Below are 22,041 nucleotides of genomic sequence, written 5' to 3'. Positions count from 1 at the left end.
TATTTTTGTCTCAGTGTGCCATGTAGATTCTCAGATATTGATGTGCCGTAGTCTTTCATTAGAACTGCTACATAGGCAGGTTTCTTTTCACTTCCGATCTCAGAGCACTCATAGGGAAGAGTATAGATTGGTCCCAATTAGCCTTCAGCCCTGAAGCATTACCAAATCGGCTTAAGAGCAACAGAAATGAGCCTGTTGTTGCTGCAATGTAAAGACTCTGTTGCACAGGCATACTCTTCAAAGCTAAAGCAATGGTACCAATACTTATATTTCAGAGACGTGGATTTAGCATTTGATAGGAAGTCGAATGTTCTTGGCCCACCCACTATCCCGCCACCCAAAGCCACAGACGTACCCACACTTCCTTGGTGCAGACACTATTTTGGTGGTGTCAGGGGTCTGGTTAGGAGTGCCTGGTGTCTTGGCACAGTTAATTGAGCCCCACTAGTCCAGTAGCCACTGGCCTAGGGGTAGGAGGGTAGTAGATGGCCAGGGTGCCTGTCCATGCCGATACCCTCGTATGACACAAAAAGGGGTGGGACCTGTACCATAAATGCTAGAGTTTCTCATAGCAGGGCACCCACGGGGATGGTGCTACTTGCAAATAGTGAAGGAAAAACAAGGACAAAGATGGAGACTGCAAGGCCGGGGCAGGGACTAAAGACTTAAAGAGTAAGTTCTTCAACTGGGCATTCTTTTCCCAACTACAGATGGTAACTGGTAGCTCCCACAGCACAGGGGAGGGGTCAGGGGTGAAACAGTCTCACCTTAATGACCGTATAGAGCTTCCCCGGTCTCCCTCAACATTGATGTGCAGCAAGTTTCCTTATCTTGAGCAGCTGCCTGCAGCCTCATTGTGCTTTAAAGGGCCGTCATCCACCTCCGCAACCCTCACAGATGGGAAACAACCTTTACAACGCAGTCATTACATCGCACTACCTTTACTTAGCAGTCATTACATCGCATGTCATTACAACGTAGCCATTACATCGCATGCCACTACAATGCATGTCACTACAATGCAGGCATTACATCGCAAGTCATTACAATGCATACCATTACAACGCATAGTATTCTTACACTATCCAACACTTACCCTACTGTTGCACTCACTGGAGTTAGAATAGTAATTATTACCCCTATACTATCCAACACTTACCTTAAATGTGATGTAATGGTATGCATTGTAATGGTATGCGTTGTAAAGGTATAATGCGATGTAATGGAATGCGTTGCAAAGGTAGTTTCTGAAAATGCAATGTAATGGCATGCGATGTAAAAGAAGGCGTTGTAAAGGATGTTTAGATGTAAAAACTGTGTTGTAACGTCATACATTCCTCACAGATATATCCTTCTCTGCTGCAATGCCGCTGGATGAGCTGAAGCCCAGCTCCTGCGGTCAGACTATCGAATTGTGATCATGGGCGAATCTAAACTCTGTTCTTGGGTGGGGGAGGATGGCAATCAAACTTTCTTGGATTTCATTACTGGATCTTTGCATCCTCTACAACACTGGCCTAGTCAGAAACCAATAACAGTCTTCAACAAATGATTGGGCAATGAGGCCAGATTTTTATAAATCTCTGATTCACAGGCCGATTAAATCAGGGGGTCTACTACTTTTGAATCCTAGGTACCCCTTCAATCCTGGGACATATTTCCTGCATGATCAGATCAGTGCGTGAGGAGGGCCTGCTGCTTTCCTTTCCAGTCTCCATGTCCGGTCTATCCACAAGAGAGGAATTTTAACTAACTCTAGACCAATGAGGCCTTGACCATCAACTAGCAGAAAGGGAGGGTGTTGTCCTAGTAAATGGAGTCTGAGCTAAATACACATAAGAGCTAGTGCCTACTCCAACCCATCCAGCTTCTACAAGGTATAGGGATGAGCATAGAGGGAACTGGAATGGCTAGCAGAACATACCAGTTAAGCTCAGCTCACCTTAAATGCAATGGCTCAACTTCCTTACCTAGTGACCGCACTGGCTCTCAAAACACACATCCCGGATACGACTGTGGGAAAAAGAACACAGGCATGGGAGACTGCACAGATTTTACCAGGAGGGAGACAGGAAGAAACCCCTTCCTTAATGGTTCATGAGTGCAGGTACCCTGGGTATAGATTGATGCTGCCACCACTGTCAGTCTGCCACAGCCTGAACAGAGAGGACAGTAGCCACTGTCTGTAAAAGAGGGGTGTCACATGCATGCCTCCTCTCAACTTTAGAGCCAAGCTCAAGGGTCTCAATCGATGTACACAGAGAGAACTCTCACTGGACATGAATGGTTGTCATATTCACTGAGGTCACGATCAAGAACACCTACAGCAACTTTCCAGTGACTAGCCAGGAGATCAACATAGGACAGGGAAACACGCTCTACAGAGCAATGCAGAAGACTTCATGTGCAGTACAGTCTAACAATATTTTAAAGACCACGTGCTTGCAATGTGCTCACCACAGCAGTCTGAGGATATTGGCAAAAGCTAAACTGTGCGGAGTCCATGTGTAAACAAATGTATCCACTACCTGTGCGGATTATTCTTCTATACACCAAAGAGCATCATTATAACATGAGCACACCATGCTTAATAAATGAAGATTTCAGCCACAGCCGAGTTTCCTATCCACATTCTTTTTTATAACCACATTGACATAATTTTCAAGGAAACATTTACACCCAGATCTAAATCCCAATGGGAATAAGTAAAATCTTAGCCTACTAAATTTGGTTTTAACAAAGGTAACAACTGATTGATAAATGATTGTTGACTGTCTTTGTCCCAAACTGTACACCTTGCAGATTTATTCCTCAGCAAACTTCAAAAGGCCTTCTACATATACGTTTAATGTCAGCCAATCAGAGAATTACCATGAATTGGGTAAAAGAATTCCCAATCCCCTATTCCAACTGAACATTCAGGGACTGTGTAGCTCCCTCTAAATATAAGCTAAACAAGGGTTTTACACAGGCCCTTGAGAAAAGGACAAACCGGTCTACCGGGAAGATTTTAAGGAACCTGTAACACTCCTTGGGTCCTAAATCACGCTATTAAGAAATTTTCTTTCAAAGTACAGGCTTACTGTAAAAGGATGAACTCTAATCGGATTTATACTTGGAATCACATTGGGCAATTTATACATTAACCTACAAATGTGGCACTGCCTGGTCCAGTAATTTGTAGTGTTTCCGCAGAAATACTATATTTCCATATATAGAGGGCTAGCATTAGGTTCACTGTAAGGACTGTTAGATTGGGGGCTAAAGAAAAATCAGACACCTTACTAAGCAGCCTAATCAGGGTGAGATTGCAGACCGGGTGTTGGTCCTTCTGCGCGTATTTATGGTGGCAGTTACGGCAGAATTTAAAGGGTGTCTTGTCCATTCCTGCGCTCAGTGTCCTTGAGTGCGCATTCTCCGTTGGACGTCGAAGATCTCGAGGTTCTCCTCCTCCTTCGTCGTCGTCCCGGCTTGTTGATCTTCCTTTCTGTAGTCTTCCTCCACTTCTTCGATGAAACTCGTGTTTTTTCTTCTTTTCTTCACCAAAATCTCTGGAGCTTCACAGTGACGATCCAGACCCAATGGCGGAAAAAAGAATCTGAAGATGGCGCCCCGAGGTGGGAGCTTCTGCAGGAAGCGTGCTGACGTCACGAGAGGTACACCAAATGGTGGGATGTCGACGCCCACCTGGGCTACAAAAAAAAAAAAAAAAAGGAAGAAAGAAAGACTACGATTCCGGACCCAACCACCAGACCGCGGAATAATGCACAGCATAGTGAATCCAGAAAGATTCACGCTGCAAAATCAGGGTTATGTTTAAGGACAACACTTTTGACTTCAACAAGGCTAAGTGCTTGTGGTGACCTCTTTACTCGAACCAAATGCACAAATATTTATAAGATGTTGCAAGTTCTGAGGTATTTTAAACACCTTCCAGGTTTCATGTATTTTCAGCTGAAAACGACTAACTCAGTCCTTTCAAATATGACAACAAGTTTGCTTGCTTTGCAATGCTCCTTTAAGGTAAGTAGTGCCCATCGATGGACTCTACTAGAGAGGTCCAAGAGAATGGTTTCAACTGCATTCTGCAATGTAGCAACAAACTGGTTGTCCAGCTTTGGTGAAAACACTCTTGACTTTGTGCATACATTGAACATCGGGCGTGACAATACACATCTCTGTTTTAGTCTTTGACTTTTGGGAATTTTTCCAGATATTGCATTATTTACTCCCAATTTAATTCTAAACTGAGTGTCCCAATATAATGGGGCAAGTGGGTGCTGCTTCGGTAACTATGTCAAAAGCTGCCCCTCCTTCTTGCCATCGCTGCCTAACAAATGCCTGTACCCTCTACTCTAGACTTTCTTCTTGAAAAGCTGTTCTTGGAGAGGATTACTGACCATTGAGCCTCTCTCTAACTGAAGGATATGCCTTTCACACCGAGATGTCAATCTCCAGAGCAGAGATTTTCTAGCCCCAAATGTTATTCCCAATGCAAACCTATATATGACTACTTTCCTGGCACCACATTAAATACTTCTGTTGGAGCCCAAATCCTCATGTAACTTAAAGTAATAATTCCATTTGTCCCCAATGTCAGCTATAATCTCTGTGTCACTCTGTGTGTTGGTATGCAACTGCCCTTTCGGTGATCTTGAGCGAGGTCTTCTGCATTCACATTGGATTAACAGAACTGAGTGGTCAGATAACAGTCGTCCATGGGATATTGATTCGGTGACGTATTTTCATAATTGTGCTAGTGGCGACCATATGCCCAAATATAGACAACATCCAGTGGACAGCTGATTAAAAAGAGCATTGCTTATCTTTGCTGGGATGCACTTGTCACATTTCAAGCACACCAAGGAAGTGCACAGCTCGCAGCGGGCATGGAACCCTTGTCAGATCGAGCAGGGAGGTGCCTATCAATTGCTCTATTTATCACACAGCTAAGTTTCCAGCCCACAACATAAAGTGTATCTATGTGTGGAGCACACAGTTGAAAAGCCCTGAGAATAGGACGCATCATACATGTAGGGGAAGTGGATAAACATTTAGCAAACATTAACCCAACCAACAATAGATACTTGAACTTCTGTTATCTGTTTTCGCATGCGCCATGCACAGCGAGTACCAGAAGCATGTGTACATAAAGGTATACTCTTTAGGGCATCTTCAAACGTTTTATCGTTGTAGGAGCACAATTTGGATTTTATGTTGCTTAACATACAAACACTCTCTTCTCCATTTCATGTAATTATTTATTATCTTGATGTTCCAGATTTACATACTTGTTACTCTGTACATCTATATACCTAGATTTGGGAAATCCATCCACAGTGCCAACCATCATGCTGACCATTTCCTCCAATCACCATGTCACATCCGTTTCGAGGTTTGAGTATGATATAGCTTGTAACATTCAACAAATCCACCATCCAAAGAGTATCCATCCTTCAGCCAATTATGGCTGTTGTGGGGCATGTTTTATCAGGAATATTGTACCAAACAATGGGAAAAACCCACTTTTCCCTATGGTAACTTATGGTTAGGTTAAGCTACTTCTTTGATAAAAAGCCAAGCAAAACTACTAAGCAAAACATTTTGCAACTACTTTGCATACACTTAGGGAAGAGCATCCTTTACTCTATCGCAAGACCCCGCAGATAAAGGGCTAGTTGACTCTTAAACTGTAAAAGGCCCAGTTCACAGGGAGCATGGCGGCAAGTTACCAGAAACTGAGGCCAGAAAGGTAACAACATTCTGGCCTCTGGACATGTTACTGCGCGTACTGTGTCTTGATTGGCTAAGTGTTCTTACCTTCATGTAGCATCTGACTTTGTGGTGTTTTGGGAATGCGCGCACCCCGTCGGCAATGTGTGCTTTATTGGAGCCAATCTCCCTGGACCATTATGGTGTCACTGTGTCTATCTGTGGGGTCAATCTGGGATTTCCTGTTTGTGCATCTGAATGGTGGCCACGTGCTACCCCACCTGTGATCTGTCAATCAGTAACTCCGGGCCTGGGTCTCAGGGCGTGCGTAACCCCATATTTCTGAGTCGGGTTGATGTAGAGTTCACAACGGGCACATTTTTCAATAAAGATGCAATTTCGTTTTTATACACGAATGTATTGTTATTCATATTGACAACGACTTTTTCAATATTAACCAAGATGGCCCAGTTCAAAAGGTGCATGATGAGCTTCGCAGTATGGGTGAAGGGAAACTGCCTAAAACTCAGTACAGACAAAACAGAAGAGCTGATGTTCGGGAATAAAACCTAGTCATTGAATGACTCCTGGTGGCCCTCTGTACTAGGACCCCTCCCACTCCGAGAGACCATGCCTGCAACCTGGGCACCACCCTGGACAGCAAGCTCACCATGAAGAACCAGATCAACACAGTCTCCCCCGCCTGCTTCCTCACCCTTCGCATGATCCGTAAGATCTTCAAATGGCTCCCCGTCAACACCAGGAGGACAGTCACTCAAGCCCTGGTCACCAGCCCGCTGGACTAGGGAAATGCACTCTACGTAGAAATCACCACGCATCTCCTGAAGAGACAACAGACCATTAAGAATTTAGTGGCCAGACTCATCCTTGACCTCCCCAAATGGGCACACATCATCCCCACCTCAAGAAGCTCCACTAGCACCCCAATCAGAAGAGATGTCTAATCAAGATACTGATCCAAACCTACACAGCCCTCCAGACACCTGTGCTCCATCTTCCTAACCCTCGCACATACCCCCTGCATCCACAGTAGCAACAGTGGAGGAAGTTCCTTCTCCTAGCATGCCTCAAAGTGCTGGAACATACTCATACCTGAATCTGTTTGCAGAGCAGGGAGGATGGGTTCAGTAAGGAATCTGGTTTCTACCAAATAAGGTGTTACCCGAATAAAGTAACTTGTTCATCTGATAGAGATTTCTAGCCGCAGGTTCCTTACCTTTGAATAGATACCCAAGTAATACATCCATGGAGGTGGGTCTGTGAATCCGATTAAACCAAAAAATCCTGTAGGACCGAATCGGCAAAGTGCCCGTCTCAATGGACCCGATTGTCCAGGCAGTAATGTTTTGTAAATGTGTGCAGGGATGCCCACGTTGCTGTATGACAGATGTCCAGGAGAGGAATCCCGTGCGCTAATGCAGTGGTCGCAGCCTTGGCCCTGGTAGAATGAGCCCGCAAGCCGTCAGAGGGCTATTTCTTGGCCAATGAATAGCAGATCATAATACGCAGGACAATCCATTGAGAGATGGTTCTTTTCTGTACAGCTTTCCTTTCTGTGCTCCCACAAAGAGTGGACTCTTGTGTGTGGTAAAGGTAGAAGGACAATGCTTTTCTAGGTCCAGGCAGTGGAGTGTCTCCTCTTCTTTGGAGGAATGAGAGGGAGCAAAGAAGATAGACTGGGTGATGTTCTGGCATACATGGAAAGGAGTGACAATCTTTGGCAGGAAGGAGGTACATGTCTGGAGGACCAGTTCGTCTGGGTGAAAGGTAGTATAAGGAGGGTGTTTTGAGAGCGCTTGGAGTTCGCTAACCCTCCTGGCCAATGTTCTAGACACTAAAAATTAAGTTTTGATGGTTGACAGACTAAGAGTACAATTGCACAAAACATCAAAGGGGGCACGCATGAGAAAGATAAGAACCAGGTTGAGGTCCTACTGAGGCATGATAAAGGGCTTAAGGGGAAAACAAGTTGGAGGCCTTTAAGGAGCATAGCCACAACCGGTGACTTGAAAAGAGAAGGTTGGTATGGTAATCGCAAAAGAGTTCACAGAGATTGCAGACAGGTAATCTTTAACTGTGCCCAAAGCAGGGCCCTGCTGGCTCAAAGACCATGCAAACAAAAGAACTCATGAGACGGGTGCAGACAAGGGGTCGACATTGTGAGAGGCACACCAAAACACAAACTTTTGCCAATGGCAGGCATATGCGTTCATGTTGGAGGGATGCCTGGATGCCAGAATAACATCACAGACTTCAGGAGGAAGGCTGAAAGCTGTAAACTGTAGCTGCCCAATCTCTATGCATGGAGGTAGAAGGTGCGCAGGTTTGGGTGCAGGACCCTGCCCAATTGCTGCGACAAAAGATTCTCGATAAGAGGCAGCCTGAGCGGAGGACCGATAGTCATGCTTAACAGCTCAGGATACCAGACTCTTCATGTCCAATCCTGAGCCACAAGAAACACTTGAGCCCGGTCATTCCTGATCTACTTGGAATTTCTGGGCAGGAGTGCTATTGGAAGAAGGCCGGAGCTCCATTCGAGACTAAAAGCTTTTCTGAGTAAGGGCCACCTTGGAAACTCGCACGGGCAGAACTGCCGACACTGCACTTTCTCAGGGGTGGCGAACAGATCTAACCAAGGCTCTCCCCACTGCTGAAAGAGAGCTTGGACCGTTTCTGGGGTGAGAAGCCATTTGTGATCAGCTGGGCATCTTTAACTGAATTCCTCTGCCCTGGTGTTCCAAAGCCCACTATGTGTTGAACCACCAGGGAAATGCCCCAACATTCCAGCCATGTCCAGAGGCGCAGAGCAGAGGCTGACACGGGGTTCACAAACCCACCCGCCCAGTTTGTTGCAGTACCACATGGCGGCGGTGTTGTCAGTGAACACTTGCACCAGCCTTCCCTCGATTAATGCCAATCAGGTCGACTGCAACTCCAACAGGTTTATGAAAAGCTTGGATTCTGATGGGCACCAGAGTGCTCTGATCTCTACCTCTCCCAGGTGGCCACCCTAGCCCTAAGTGACGCATTGGTCACTACAGTCAGCTCTGGTTGGTGTCCGTCACTGACACAACTCCGGTTCGTTAGCCACCTCTGCAGGTCCTCTGCAGTTCCCTTCGAGATCCGGACCACGTCAGAGAGATTACCTTGATACTGCACTCATTGGGCCTTCAGGTCCCACTGCAGAGCCCGCCTTTGCCAGTGGGCATGTGTCACTAGCAGGATGCAGGAGGTCAAGAGGCCAAACAGCCTCAGAGCCAGGTTTACGAAATCTAGGATAGAGGCTGGAACATCGGTATCATAGCCTGAACATCCTTGACTCAACGCTCAGGAGGATAGCCCCAAAACTGCACCATGTCCAGAGCAGCTCTGATGAAAAGGAGCATCTGAGAGGGAGTCAAGTGTCACTTCGGTATGTTTACAGTGAACCCCAGCGAGTGAAGGATTGCAGTGGTTGTATATATAAGCGAAGCAAACTGATGGAGGCCTATGGGTTCCATTTTGAAAACTCCAGGCCTGTTTCTGTGCTCAAGATAGGGATGATGTTGTTTTGATTGCACATTGGCGAGATGCTCTTATTCAGCCCCAAAGAACTAAATTTTCATGAGAGTGAAAAAAAATCTTTAATTACAGAATAGTGAAGGTAGATCTTTAAATTAGACCTTTTTTTTTGGCACCAACTCCCCTTGTGCAGCATACAGACCCTGCACCAAGATTGGAGTACTCCAGACTGTGTTTGAAAGTACGGCCTTAAGCTTGGCACAGCAGGTTCAGCTCTTAATATTTAAATGATATGTACACTTCAGAACTGCATGTTTAAGCTGTATGCCCCTGATATGGCGCACTATGTATAATATTTCTTTCTACAGCTTACATCCTCCGATGTCTTGCTATCTCAGAAAGCCATCTCTCACTATACTCCTAAAACTGTTGAACAGTGTGCCGTGATTTCATTACAAGATCGGAGACTACCATTATGCATATAACTTTTAATGCATCTCCAAGCAGCCGCATACATCATAAACATAAGTATTCCAGAATAGAATATTCAAAACAAATAAAAGGCATGAGCCCATAACAAACAGCCTCTTTTGAATGCGGCTCAAAGCAGATAAGTTCATTGCCTTACTTCTCCTGTTTTGAACCTTATATCGCATTTGTTGATCTTTACTGCTGAGGAACGACATTTCTGCCCTTTTGATTGATCTAGTGTTTATTTGTCGACTGGCTGATATTGTTTGTGATGTCCTTATCTTAAGATTCCTACCTTGGTCCATGTCTGACTTTGGCCCTTTGCTCCTTGCGGCGCTCGCATTCCACTTTCCCCTTTGCCTCCGTGTCCCCGCTCTCCAATTTACGGAGGCCGGCGCAGGGCCCCCCCCCCCCCCCACTTCTCTCCCCACGAGCTGCTTCGTCTCCCGCACACGTGTCTCCATCCTCGGTGACAGCTCACCGGCATTAGAGGAAGATACCCTGGCAACGCGCGCGTCACGCAGACCCGTTGCCAGGGATCTTTCCTCAAACTCTGTAGTACTTCCCCTTACAACTAGCTGATCCGACGCTCAAGCCCTCCGTTGGTTGCTCGCGTCTTACTTTCAGCTGGTAATTTTTTCAAAAGATTACTGGAACACCCTTTCAAAGCCCCAATTACTGCCCCTCTCTTCTGGCTCATATATTTCTGGCGATATTTTATTTCTCTCTCCACACCAAAAATTAAAATAAAAAATAAAAATTTGAAAAAGATTGAGGCATCACTTTAAAAAAAAAAAAAAAAAAAAAAAATTCCCTTATATCTGGTGAATTTTCTCTCTCCCGCCACCCAAAAAAAACCAATGGTCTCGGCAATATTATAGGTAGAGCTATTGGTATTGCTCATTATTTTCTTTATCATTTTTGTCTCCCTAAATAAATGGCATTGTCATTTCTATTGGCATTATTATTTTTTTTTGCATATGTGATACCTATTGCATTAGCAGAGAGAGAGAGTGAGGTAGTGAGATAGAGAGAGAGAGTGAGGTATTGAAATAGAGAGTGAGGTAGTGAGAGAGAGTGAGGTAGATAGAGAGTGAGGTAGTGAAAGAGTGAGTTAGTGAGTGAGGTATTTTTTGACGTAGTGAGATAGAAACAGTGAGTGATGTGAGATAGAGAAAGATTGAGGTAGTGAAAGAGAGAGTGAGGTAGTGAGGGATGTTGTGAGGTATTAAGATAGAAACAGAGAGTGATGTAGTGAAGTAGTGAGATAGAGTGAGGTAGTGAAAGAGTGAGTGTAAGTGACAGTGTATTTGAGAGAGAGAGTGAGGCAGTGAGATAGAGTGAATTAGTGAGTTAGAAAGAGAGAGTGAATTTGTGAGGTAGTGAGAGAGTAATGTAGTAAAGTTTTGAGAGAGTGTGTTGTGATATAGTGAGGTAGTGAGAGTGATAGAACGCACTCTGAACATTTTGCTCCGTTTGTAGGCTTGGCTAATGGAGATGCTGACATGTTGTGTGGGGCGCACTTTTGATGTCGGGAGATATTAAGTAAGGTGTTTGGACCACTCATCTCTTCGATTGGTAGTTAAAACACTGCTGTAACTGTGGAGCAGGTCCCGCTCACATCTCTGGGTCCCGGTGCCACCGACCTGTTGCACAATGAATAACCAAGCCCTTGATTTGGAGGTATTCCCCCATAAAAAATAAACGAAGAAAAGGTTTAGGATTTCACTGCATGCGCCTTTCTGAAAAGTTGGTAAAAGCAGCTCAGTGGGTAAATGCGCCCACTGCAGGGATATGTTTAGTCTGAAGGTTGGAATAAAAGACAGCCGGGTAGAAGAGGCACTGGCAAATCCCGGCGCGCCCCACGACTCCTGTGTGCTCCAGGGCTCGCGGCTGATGTACGAGGCGCCTACTTAGGCATGGGAGGTGTGTGGAAGGGGGGTGGGGGGTGCGAATGGGGGTAGAGAAGGAAACAAGTGCTGGAACTGACTAGCAAGCGGGGAGGGGAGGGGAGGCAGTGAAATGACAGAGAGCCACTGAAAGCAAAGACAGGGAGGACTGGCGTGTGCAGGTAGGAAAGGCTCGGAGAGCTCGGATTTTTATTTTATTCTTTGCAGTTTTAAATAGCGCAGATTTGATCCCAGGGCATTAGAGCGCTTTCGATGACCTCCAGATTACATTACACAAAGTCACATTATTATTTTTTAAGACACCTGGAGATTAAGTGATTTGCCCAGAATCACAGGATGTCGAGGCCAAACGGGGACTCTGGACTGGTTTCCCAGTGCCGAAGCCAGGCAGCAGCTCGGCCTAAAGGCAACATTGGGCATAGAAGAGCAAAGTGCATGCGCTGTACTTTATGGGGAGGGTGGAGAGCAAAGGAAGGAATGAAAGACAGCCGGGTAGAAGAGGCAGTGGCAAATACCTGCGTGCACAGCCTGAGAGGACAGGCGGAGGAGACCAGAGCAGCAGCCGGACACGGGAGCACCGAGGGAGCCGAGAGCAGGGGGAGAGGACGCCATGAACACCACCGCCTTTCTCCGAGGCAAAGCAGAAATGCCTCGGAGAAACGCAGTGGCGTTTTCGGATTCGGGGGCGTGTTTCTTTTGCTCTCCTCTTGCCATTGGCTGGAGGAGAGAAAAACACACCTAAAAAAAGGGCGTGGCTAAAAAGTGGAAAGAACACCACAGAACACGCCCCCGAATCTGAAAAAGACGGAGCCTATTTGGAGGGACGGCTCGCTCCTCTAATGGCTGGCCTCCGTTTAGGAAGCCAGCCAATGGAGGAGAGGCAAAAAGTGAGGCGGGCTAAATAGCCACTCTAAGAAACATAAGATCTCCGGACTTCCGGTTCTGCCTTCGGCAGACCGGACGGTCCCTCGACCTAAAAAGGGGAATTTGAGCCTTCACTCAAAAAAAAGAAAAAAAAAAAAAAGAGAAGAAAGGGGTGCCATTCTTTTACAAACCTTAAAAAAGTTTTTTTAAAAAAGGTGACGTTGCTTCTTATTCTTTAACTTAAAGCACAGATAATGTCTGACAGACTCTAATGACGCCAGCGCACCTATCCCCAGTATGGATAACCAGACCTTTAAGAGCATCATCCATAATGAGATGAGATCTTGCATGCTGGAAACCTTATCTAAGGTTATGCCACCCAAAAGATCACTCCCTAGCTTGGTGGATGAGACCAGCGAGTTGCCAAGTAACCTTTCTGACGATCTCATTGAAATAAGGGGGAAAAGACTCAAAAAGAATAAAAATACTGACTATACTACCCCCAAGAGCACTTAAGGAGTTCAAAACTCCTCTACTTTAACGGGAGGTCACCGCACCTCAATTACATCGGGTGTCCTTAGCGGCACAACTTATAAAGGTGTCCTCAGCAGCACACAATTTATGGGCGTCCATAGCGGCACAAACTATCCTAGTGCTCAACGTAAATTTTTACAAGATGATGAGGACTCACTACACGGTGATGCCTCTGACCTTTTTGACGAATACGTCTCGGACTTAGACAATGATGATGTTCTCTCCCTTCAACATAAAACAACCTCGTAGCTCTGAATGGTACACCCACAAGAGCATGTCAGCAAATTCATTAAGAAATGGCTTAGAAACAATTTGGAGAGAGATACCCGTAACCTACTCAGAGCAGAATGCTCCAGACCCTGTATCGACAACAAAGTATGTCAGACTCACAATCTCGATCCAGAGCTAATTAAACACGCTTTCAAACTCGGGAGGGATCCGAGAAAAGGAATGGAAAGGTCCCTTAAAGGTTGCCAGGATCGCGTGCTCGATATGCTGGGTCCCCTGGCAAGGATCATTGACTCAGCAGAAGACAGCCATATCAACGGCACACCCCTAGACACCGAAGCAATTAGAGGTTGGTCCCAGAGGGCCTTGATCCTCTTGGGCAACGCAAACGCAAGCCTAAACTCTGAGAGAAGAAGAGTGGTCCTCACTAAAATCAGCCCAAAATTGGGCGACTTCGCTGACAAAAAACCCTCCGTCAATCCCAAGGGGTTGCTTTTCGGAGAGGATCTCATCAAGACGCTTGGCAAGTACGTCATGACCTTTATAGCCTTGGACAAGGCACACCAAAACATGAGAAGGGTCTTCAACAATAACCTTTTTGGTAGGGCCAGAAGAAGGGGCCTCTCTTCCGGCCGCTTCAACCGTAGGCCCTATCCAAGATCTAGAGGATTTGGCAGAGGCTACCAACCCTCCAATACCCCTCAATTCTACCCTCAAAGAGGAAGCGGCACACGCTCCAGAGGATCCAGAGCAAGAGGAATCTCCAACTACAACAACTCCCAGAGTGAGTGCAACTTTACTTTCTCCCTCCTCCTCCCTTTCCCCGAAGGTCGGGGGCAGACTAAAATTTTTCTATAAGAACTGGGAATTGATTACTCGAGACCCTTGGGTCCTAAATACTGTGAAAGGGTTTACAATAGATTTTATTCAGACCCCGATTCAATCTTCTTTCCTCAGAGACATTCCTCTCTCCCTAGACCAGGAGAAAATAATAGAAGAAGGGATACACTCGATGCTTCAGAAGGGTGCCATTTTAGAAGTTCCTATGGAAATGCTAACCTTTTTAAGCACTCAGTTCCGCGTCAAGAAAAAGGACAAGGGTTGGAGACCTGTCATAAATTTAAGGGAACTCAACAAGTTCCTCGTCTACAGACATTTCAAGATGGAAGGAATCCATCTACTGAGACCTTCTTCTGGAAGGCGACTGGCTAGTCAAGTTAGACCTAAAAGACGCTTACTTCACCATCCCTGTGGCCAAAGATCACCAACCCTTTCTCCAATTCATGTGGAAGAACCATCTTTTCCAGTTCCAAGCACTCCCTTTCGGTCTCTCCTCAGCCCCATGGTGTTTCACCAAGGTGATGAGATCAATCGCTTCCTCCCCAAGAGAAAAGGGCATTTGTTTAATTATATACCTGGACGACATCCTCATCCTTTCCCAGGACCATTCTCAGCTCATTGGGGACTGGAAATTTGTAATAGACCTTCTCGAGAACCTAGGCTTCATTATAAACAGAGGGAAATCGATTTTATCTCCCTCAAGATCCCTGGAGTTCCTAGGCTTCACCATAGATACCACAAACTGTCTTCTCCTTCTCCCACCGAAGAAAATTTCCAAGATCAGGAAAGAGATAAAACATTTCCTGATACAAGACAGCTTATCCCTAAGAGAGCTCGCCAGACTTCTCGGTCTCCTTTCCTCGTCTATTCAAGCTATCTTTCCAGGCCCTTTGAATTATTGAGCCCTAGAAAGAGTAAAAGCAAAAGCTTTATGATCATGGCCTTGGTACGGAGATCTCATTTCTCTCGACCGGGAAGCCAGATTGGAACTCACCTGGTGGCTAGAAAACCTGGACGCCTGGAATGGCAGGGCAATCTTTGGTTCTGCACCAGAATTTATTCTGGAAACAGACACGAGCCTTCATGGCTGGGGAGCATGTCTCCTAGACCAGAACACTGGCGGAGTTAGGTCTCAAGAAGAATCCTCTCACCACTTAAATTACCTAGAACTCACTGCCGGTCTCTATGCTCTGATGAGCTTCAAACATTCTCTTCAGGGCAGATCAGTCATTCTAAAGATGGACAATATGTCCGCGGTTGCTTATATAAATCGTCTGGGAGGCACGAAATCTGCGGATCTCTCGAATTTAGCCAAAAAGCTTTGGATGTTCTGCCTGGAACACAAGCTCATCCTCAAAGCCGAATATCTTCCAGGGAAAACCAATATTTGTGCAGATTGGAATTTGAGGTTCCTCTTAGACTGCAGCGACTGGAAACTAAATGTCTCCGTATTCAATTCCCTCAACAATATTTGGGGTCCTTTTCATATAGATCTCTTTGCGAGCAGGCTAAGTTTCCAATTGAAGAACTACTACAGCTGGATGCCCGACCCGGGTGCTCTAGCGGTGAACGCCTTCCTTCAGTGTTGGAAGGGGAGAAACACATACGCCTTTCCCCCTTCTCAATGATCCAGAGAGTTCTTTAGAAGGTGAGACATCAACAATGCTCCATAGTCATAATTACCCCCTTCTGGCCGTCTCAGGCATGGTTCTCCACTGCCTGGGAACTGGCTTACGACCTTCCCTTCCTAATTCCTTACCTTCCGGACCTTCTTACAGACGCAGACGGACTAATTCACCCACTGGTTCAGCCAGGGACTTTGAGCCTTCTTGCCTGGAGAGTGTCAGGAGATCCAATGTGCTCTCAAAACTTTCGTCATCTGCTGCAACTCTCCTCAGAGAATCTTGGGCCTCTGGTACACATTACAGATATAACAGCATATGGAAATCATGGTCACGTCGGTGCATGGAATGGAACCTGGATCACATGCAAGCACCTATCGTTGACATAGTTAACTTTCTTGTCGAACAATTAGGTCGAGGCCTTAGCTATAGATCTATTAACTGTTACAGGTCTGCTATCTCCGCAGGCCATGCTCTCGTCAATGGTAAGACGGTGGGTAAGAACGCCATCATCTGTAGAGTCCTCAAAAGCATCAGACTCAGGAGACCTCCTAAACCCAGATACCAGTCTCTCTGGGACGTTAATCTAATTCTTGATCTTTTTTCTAGCTGGCCCGATAACATTCACCTTAATGGGAAAAACCTCTCTATCAAGCTAACCACACTGCTTTGCCTAATTTCCTTTTGCAGAGTTTCTGACGTTAAAGCCCTAGAAATTTCATTTAGGTCCTATAACATGTTTGGAGTCAAATTCGAGCTTTTTAAAAGAACTAAGACTATGTCCGATTCTATTTTCTATCCACGCTTCGATTTATGTAAAAAACGTTGCGTAGTTGACTACATGAAAGAATATGCCGCAGAATGAATCCTCTTCGCCCTCCAGGCGTTAACCAATTACTTATCTCCTTTGTTAAACCACACAAAGCCATTACCTCTACTTCTATCTCTAGATGGGTCAAAATAGTTATGAACTTAGCTGGCATTGACTTGAAGTTGTTCCAAGCACATTCGATCAGAGGTGCTATGGCCAGCAAATCCTTTTGGTCTGGCGGTAAGTTGGATGTATTCTAAAGCCCGCCGACTGGTCTAATGCTAGTACTTTTGCTCAGCATTACTGTAAACCAATTGGTCATATGCCCGATGTTGTGTTACATGGCTACCAACATGCATAATGGTAGCCTCCGATCTTGTAATGAAATTGCGATTCTCCTATTAACATGACTAGAGAATCTGGATTTCATTAAAGACTCGGAGGCTAACATTATCCCTCCCACCCTTTCCCCTGAGGGTTTATTAAATACTTACAGTTCACTTGAATGTAATCCTAATATCCCATTATTGAATTTGTTTCTTATCATATTTTAAGGTTATTCATTCTAGCTTTTTGACTGTGTTGCTTTTACCATTGTACCTAACTCACCTATTTGTTCTCTCCTTGCAGGAACATCCTCCCTAAATTACACTGTTTATCTCAAGTAACCTTTTACTTCTTGCCGTCCTCTTTGAGGGAATGTATTTACTTACTTTTTTCCTTTTTTTCAGATAATCTCGAATGATCTGATGCCATCCTTGATCGCTCTCTCCGATCTTCATATTCTTCGTTTGCTGATGATTTAACTGACTGTTTGGACTTTGTTCATCGTTATAAGACTTCTTCAACTTTACAAGACCTTTCCTGTTTTACGTCACATTCAAAAGAGGCTGTTTGTTATGTGCTCATGCCTTTTATTTGTTTTGAATATTCTATTCTGGAATACTTATCTTTATGATGTATGAGGCTGCCTGGAGACGCATTAAAAGTTATATGCATAATGTTAGCCTCCGAGTCTTTAATGAAATCCAGATTCTCTAGTCATGTTAATGGGAGAATCGCAATTTACTTCTACTTGATTCATCACACCCCTTAATAAAAGGCAACCTTAAAGTCGGAGATTAACAGAAGAGGAAGAAGAGTTGTGGATGGTTAATTCTCTGTGATGTAGTATTCTTTAAATAGGTGAGTCTTCAACTCTTTCCTAAAATGGAGCATCTTGGGGCACTCGTTGTGGATACTGGGATGTTATACCAGATGCTAGGTGCACAGATGGAAAAGGCCTGTTGTCTTGTTATCTCTTTTTTACAATTCTTAGTTTGCATTGTGATTGGTCCAGTCTACGGGTGTGCCAAGAACCATCAGAGGTGGTAAACTTAACTGTAAGAAAACCGAGGTGTGGGCTGTGATGGCTTTATAAATGAAGCAACTGGTTTTGAAGATGGTGCAGGTTGACAAGGGAAGCCATCAAGGAGGGGATATGTTATATTTGTTAAGGGCCCTGGATGAGAAATGTAGATGCAGTGTGTAGGATGCCCCCTACCGGGTGTCATTGTGGAGCCTAGGAAGGCAAGAAGTGGGGCATTACCAGCATTCAGATGGGAAAGTACAAGGGCCTGAACAGCAATTCTGAAGTCGCTTTGTGGAAGAAACAGTTTGACTTTCTTTAGAAGAGATGGTAACAGGCTGCTCATGTTTTTGACAAAGTGACTTCCATAAGAGCGATGTTGCTGGAATCCATAGCAGTGCTACGCAAACAAATGATGGACAGAATGCTGAATAAATCATACATGGGAACAGCCCAGACCGAACTGCCAAGCCAGGTCCTCCCTGGACCGGAAACAAGCATTCTGGGACCAGTTTCTGGGTATTACCCTTCATCAGACAGGCTAGCTTGAATCCAGTGGCACAGTGAGCAAGGGAGCCAAGTCTGGGCATACCCATCCCACTTAGGGTGAAAGTGCTACGCAAACAAATAATGGACTGAATGCTGAATAAATCATACATTCACCCCCAGTCAAGAGATCTCCATTATCTAAAATAGAACTGTCAGTCCCTCTTGGGCCATCATGCGGGCCACAGAGTCCTGCAGGAGGAGCAAATTACCAGGTGAGCAGGTTCAGTGCTGAGAGCTTGTACAGAAGCCAACATCTGGGTTGTGTCCTACTTCCACCATCACTCTTTTCTAATGAATTACTACTAAAAAAAACCTAAAAAAAACATTTGTTTTCTGCATTCTGATTTACTGAATTGATAAGACTGGAGTATATCGTGGAACATTAACTAAATACGTTGGAAAGATTTTCACTTTCTTCAAATGTGCTTTAAACTCCTTGAGTTTAGAGTCTACAAGGAGAAACATTCATGTTAAACTACTAGACTTCTGCTCAAATATTTAATATTCAGGACAATTACGTGTTATGTGGCTGTTGTTGTGTTCTTTAGAACTCCCAAGCAATGCAGCCATGATGTGCCAGTGGACTACCCCATCAAAGTGTTTTAAAATGTAATTGCTCCAGTTTTGATGCATGTTCAGGGCGGCTTCCACATAAAAAGAGACAACTTATTAAAGGGGTTTGAACTAAAAATTCCCTGCCATACTATGCTTTTTGGGAGATTGAACAAATGAAGAAATGTTCATCTTGTAAACGATAATATCCTAGAGAAATATGAGCTATTGTTCTACTTGATGGTTACATGATACAAGTCAAGCAATGTGAAAAACAAGTAGAAATATGCAGACTCTTTTTGATGCATAGTTCAGAAGGAACTACAAAATACATAAATGGAGAAAGTGCTTTCCTAGATCCTTCTGAATTTAAACTATCTGAATCATTAGCTGCTGAGCTGCTTGGGCAGCATTGTGATGGGTTTGCTAAGTAAACAGCATCTGCGACAAAAGAAAATCTTTGAGGAACAAGAGTTTTATCAGTACTACTATTCCTTTAGTAGTAGAATTAGTAGTGAAATAAAACAGTACTATGTTGAATTTAACTCTGGAAAAATCCATGAAATGTTATAGTGACCTGTCCCTGAAATGCTGGGAGCCTGGGTTAGTTGAAACGTGCTCAAGCCACAATACAAACTAGTGGTCTGAGCAAATCTGGAATAGTCTTGTACTTTCACAACAGGATGACGTCATTCCTATGAACTCCCACTGAGAAAAAATATAAAAAGTGAATTATGGACATCAGCCAATTGGAAATATGTGGACAGATAGCATTCGGGCTTCCAGGACAACTGGTGTGCTGGGGCTGCTAATCCATAGTTCCTCTTCCAAAATCCAGAACTACGTACAACAATTCCGGGTAGATCTAGTTGCTAGCTACAGCTGAAAGCCAGTGGAAGGATCATCTTGCACAAACATCTTGCACAAACCGAAGCTGTTCCTTTTTCAAACAATAGTCAAACTTATCTTCATTATTTTGACGCCTTTATAGGTTTAAAACACTGCATTTTATAAAAGTACTTCTAAAAGATTATGAGATAAACACCCAAATGTGCCCTTCAAATTTGCAACTGGTTCGGTGTAGCGTTGGTCCTTATTTGTGGAGGCCAGGTATCTAAGAGAAGGAAAGCATAAAAGCTGAAGATTTCAAATAATTGACCAAACAGAAACAAACTTGAAAGTACAAACAAAATCTCATTTGAATGCAGCCTGCAGAGGAATCGCTGGTTTTATCAATGACTTTAAACGAAAAGACGTGTATGTGGGAAGTTATGAGTTTTTAATACTAGATACATTCTGTCATTGGGAGTATCTGCAACAGTATGATTACACTTGGGTTACATGTACTTCAAGGTAATTGCTATGCGTGCGGGTTGTGATAACTGATTGAGGACAGTGATCAACACTCTTAAGTGGAAAAACACCACCACAGTAGAATAGAAGTACAATACAAACTATGATTGTATTACAAACTTACCAAAAATAGACTGTATGGATCAATCCCAAAATATTCCTCAAATCTCCACTTCCATGCTTCAATATCATGATGCTTAAAGTTAATGAGAATATCAGAAAGGGAGTCATCAAGGGCACCAGACTTCCATTCTTCTCCAGTGAGAAACTTGTGGATGTCAGACAATGTTTGCCGTGTTAGGATTATCTCAGCATCATAATGGACAGCATCGTGGGTCTCATCAGGCTAAATTAAAGCATTTAGTTAGCTGAAAATTGCAGACAGTGTTTTATCATTTGGTTACATCAAAAATATCTCACTATTTTGTGTTTTTTTGTAACTCTATATTACCTTTAGCTAAATTAAGTTAAAACAATTTCTGGATGTATAACATAGTTTTGGAGAGGTCTCAATAGTTAACTGCCATGGCACTAAGTACTAATCAAATAAACAGTTCAAGAGATTAAATAGAACAATGGGCCACTATCAAAAACGTACAGAGACGAAGGTTTACTTACCTGCATCACTGTCTCTTTCTTCTAAGGAACTGCGTTCATTTCAAATAATTCTTCCACATTAGACAGGAGTCCAAGAACAACTTTAAAACATCCACTTTATAACCAATCTGCTTTATTCGAACAAGCCTGTGTTTTAGTATACCTGAAGTCCCACAAAATGTTTGGGCTCAGTGGTAATCTTAGCTTTTTTATATCTGGTTAACTTTAAAGAAATAGATTATGGCAGACAAATCTAGCACAGATACCCATAATGCACAACAGGAAAGTAGCTTCTTTTTTGGTGCATTGTTATAACATAGATATGTGCTTTCAAAACAGAGTTGAAAGCAGTACCGAAAATTGAAGGAATGGCTAACAAATAGACACTTATCAGAAAAGGTTACTTACTGCTGATCAGTCCACTGGAAAATCAGCCATGGGCCTAGAAATCAGGCAGTAATGCTAGACGAAAGGGTGGACTTAACAGGTAGTTGTTTGGCACACCATTTCATGAGAAATAACTCTGAATACTTCAGTGCAGAGAAGTACTCCCAACCAAGCGGAAAAGAAAAAGCATGAAATCGCCACAATGGGTTGTTGGCTAACTGAAAACAGTGCTTAACACCAAAAAGTTTTCCAGCTATTTGCCTTGCTGATGTTTAACCTAAGGTCCCTTTAAAATCCTAAGTACACAAGGAACTCTTTGTAAGAGGGGAGAGGGGCACACATAGGCAACCTGTAAAACTATAAACTATTTTATAACAACATTGTAGACAATCATAGGAAATTGGTATAAAATCTGTCCAGGGTGTAGTAACCACGAGGAGGACGAGGTTCACGTACTATTTTTCTGCCCCGCCTACAATAGACCCAGGAAATACTGGCTAGTGCCATTATGCAGAAACCTGGGTATAAGGAGCCATCTGTACTCCTACAGAAAACTGAAAACCAGTACTCTCCCCCATATAGTTTTCGCAGTTGCTAAATTTATAATGGCCATGTGGCAGATAAGGAGAAAATTATTAAACAACTAAATATTAATGATATGAACGGTAATTCTTCCCCGTGATTAGAATTTTCATATAAATGTATTTTTACGATTTTTTTCTTTTTTTTTCTTTTTAATGT

The 22,041-nt window shown here is 43.9% G+C and overlaps 1 protein-coding gene across 3 annotated transcripts in view; it reads right to left on the bottom strand.

Moving 5' to 3' along the window:
* CLCC1 (chloride channel CLIC like 1) overlaps nt 1-22,041 on the bottom strand; it is a 282,668-nt gene that overhangs the window by 137,765 nt on the left and 122,862 nt on the right. For all 3 annotated transcript variants that reach the window (XM_085602214.1, XM_085602216.1, XM_085602215.1), the window contains exon 5: nt 20,441-20,662. In XM_085602214.1, coding sequence (XP_085458340.1) covers nt 20,441-20,662 — 222 coding nt within the window. The remainder of the gene's footprint in view (nt 1-20,440; nt 20,663-22,041) is intronic.

The sequence above is a fragment of the Triturus cristatus genome, chromosome 4_2, assembly GCF_964204655.1.
Source record: "Triturus cristatus chromosome 4_2, aTriCri1.1, whole genome shotgun sequence".
Taxonomy (NCBI): domain Eukaryota; kingdom Metazoa; phylum Chordata; class Amphibia; order Caudata; family Salamandridae; genus Triturus; species Triturus cristatus.
Note: the sequence above shows the minus strand (reverse complement) of the source record. Positions and strands in the feature narration are given on the sequence as shown.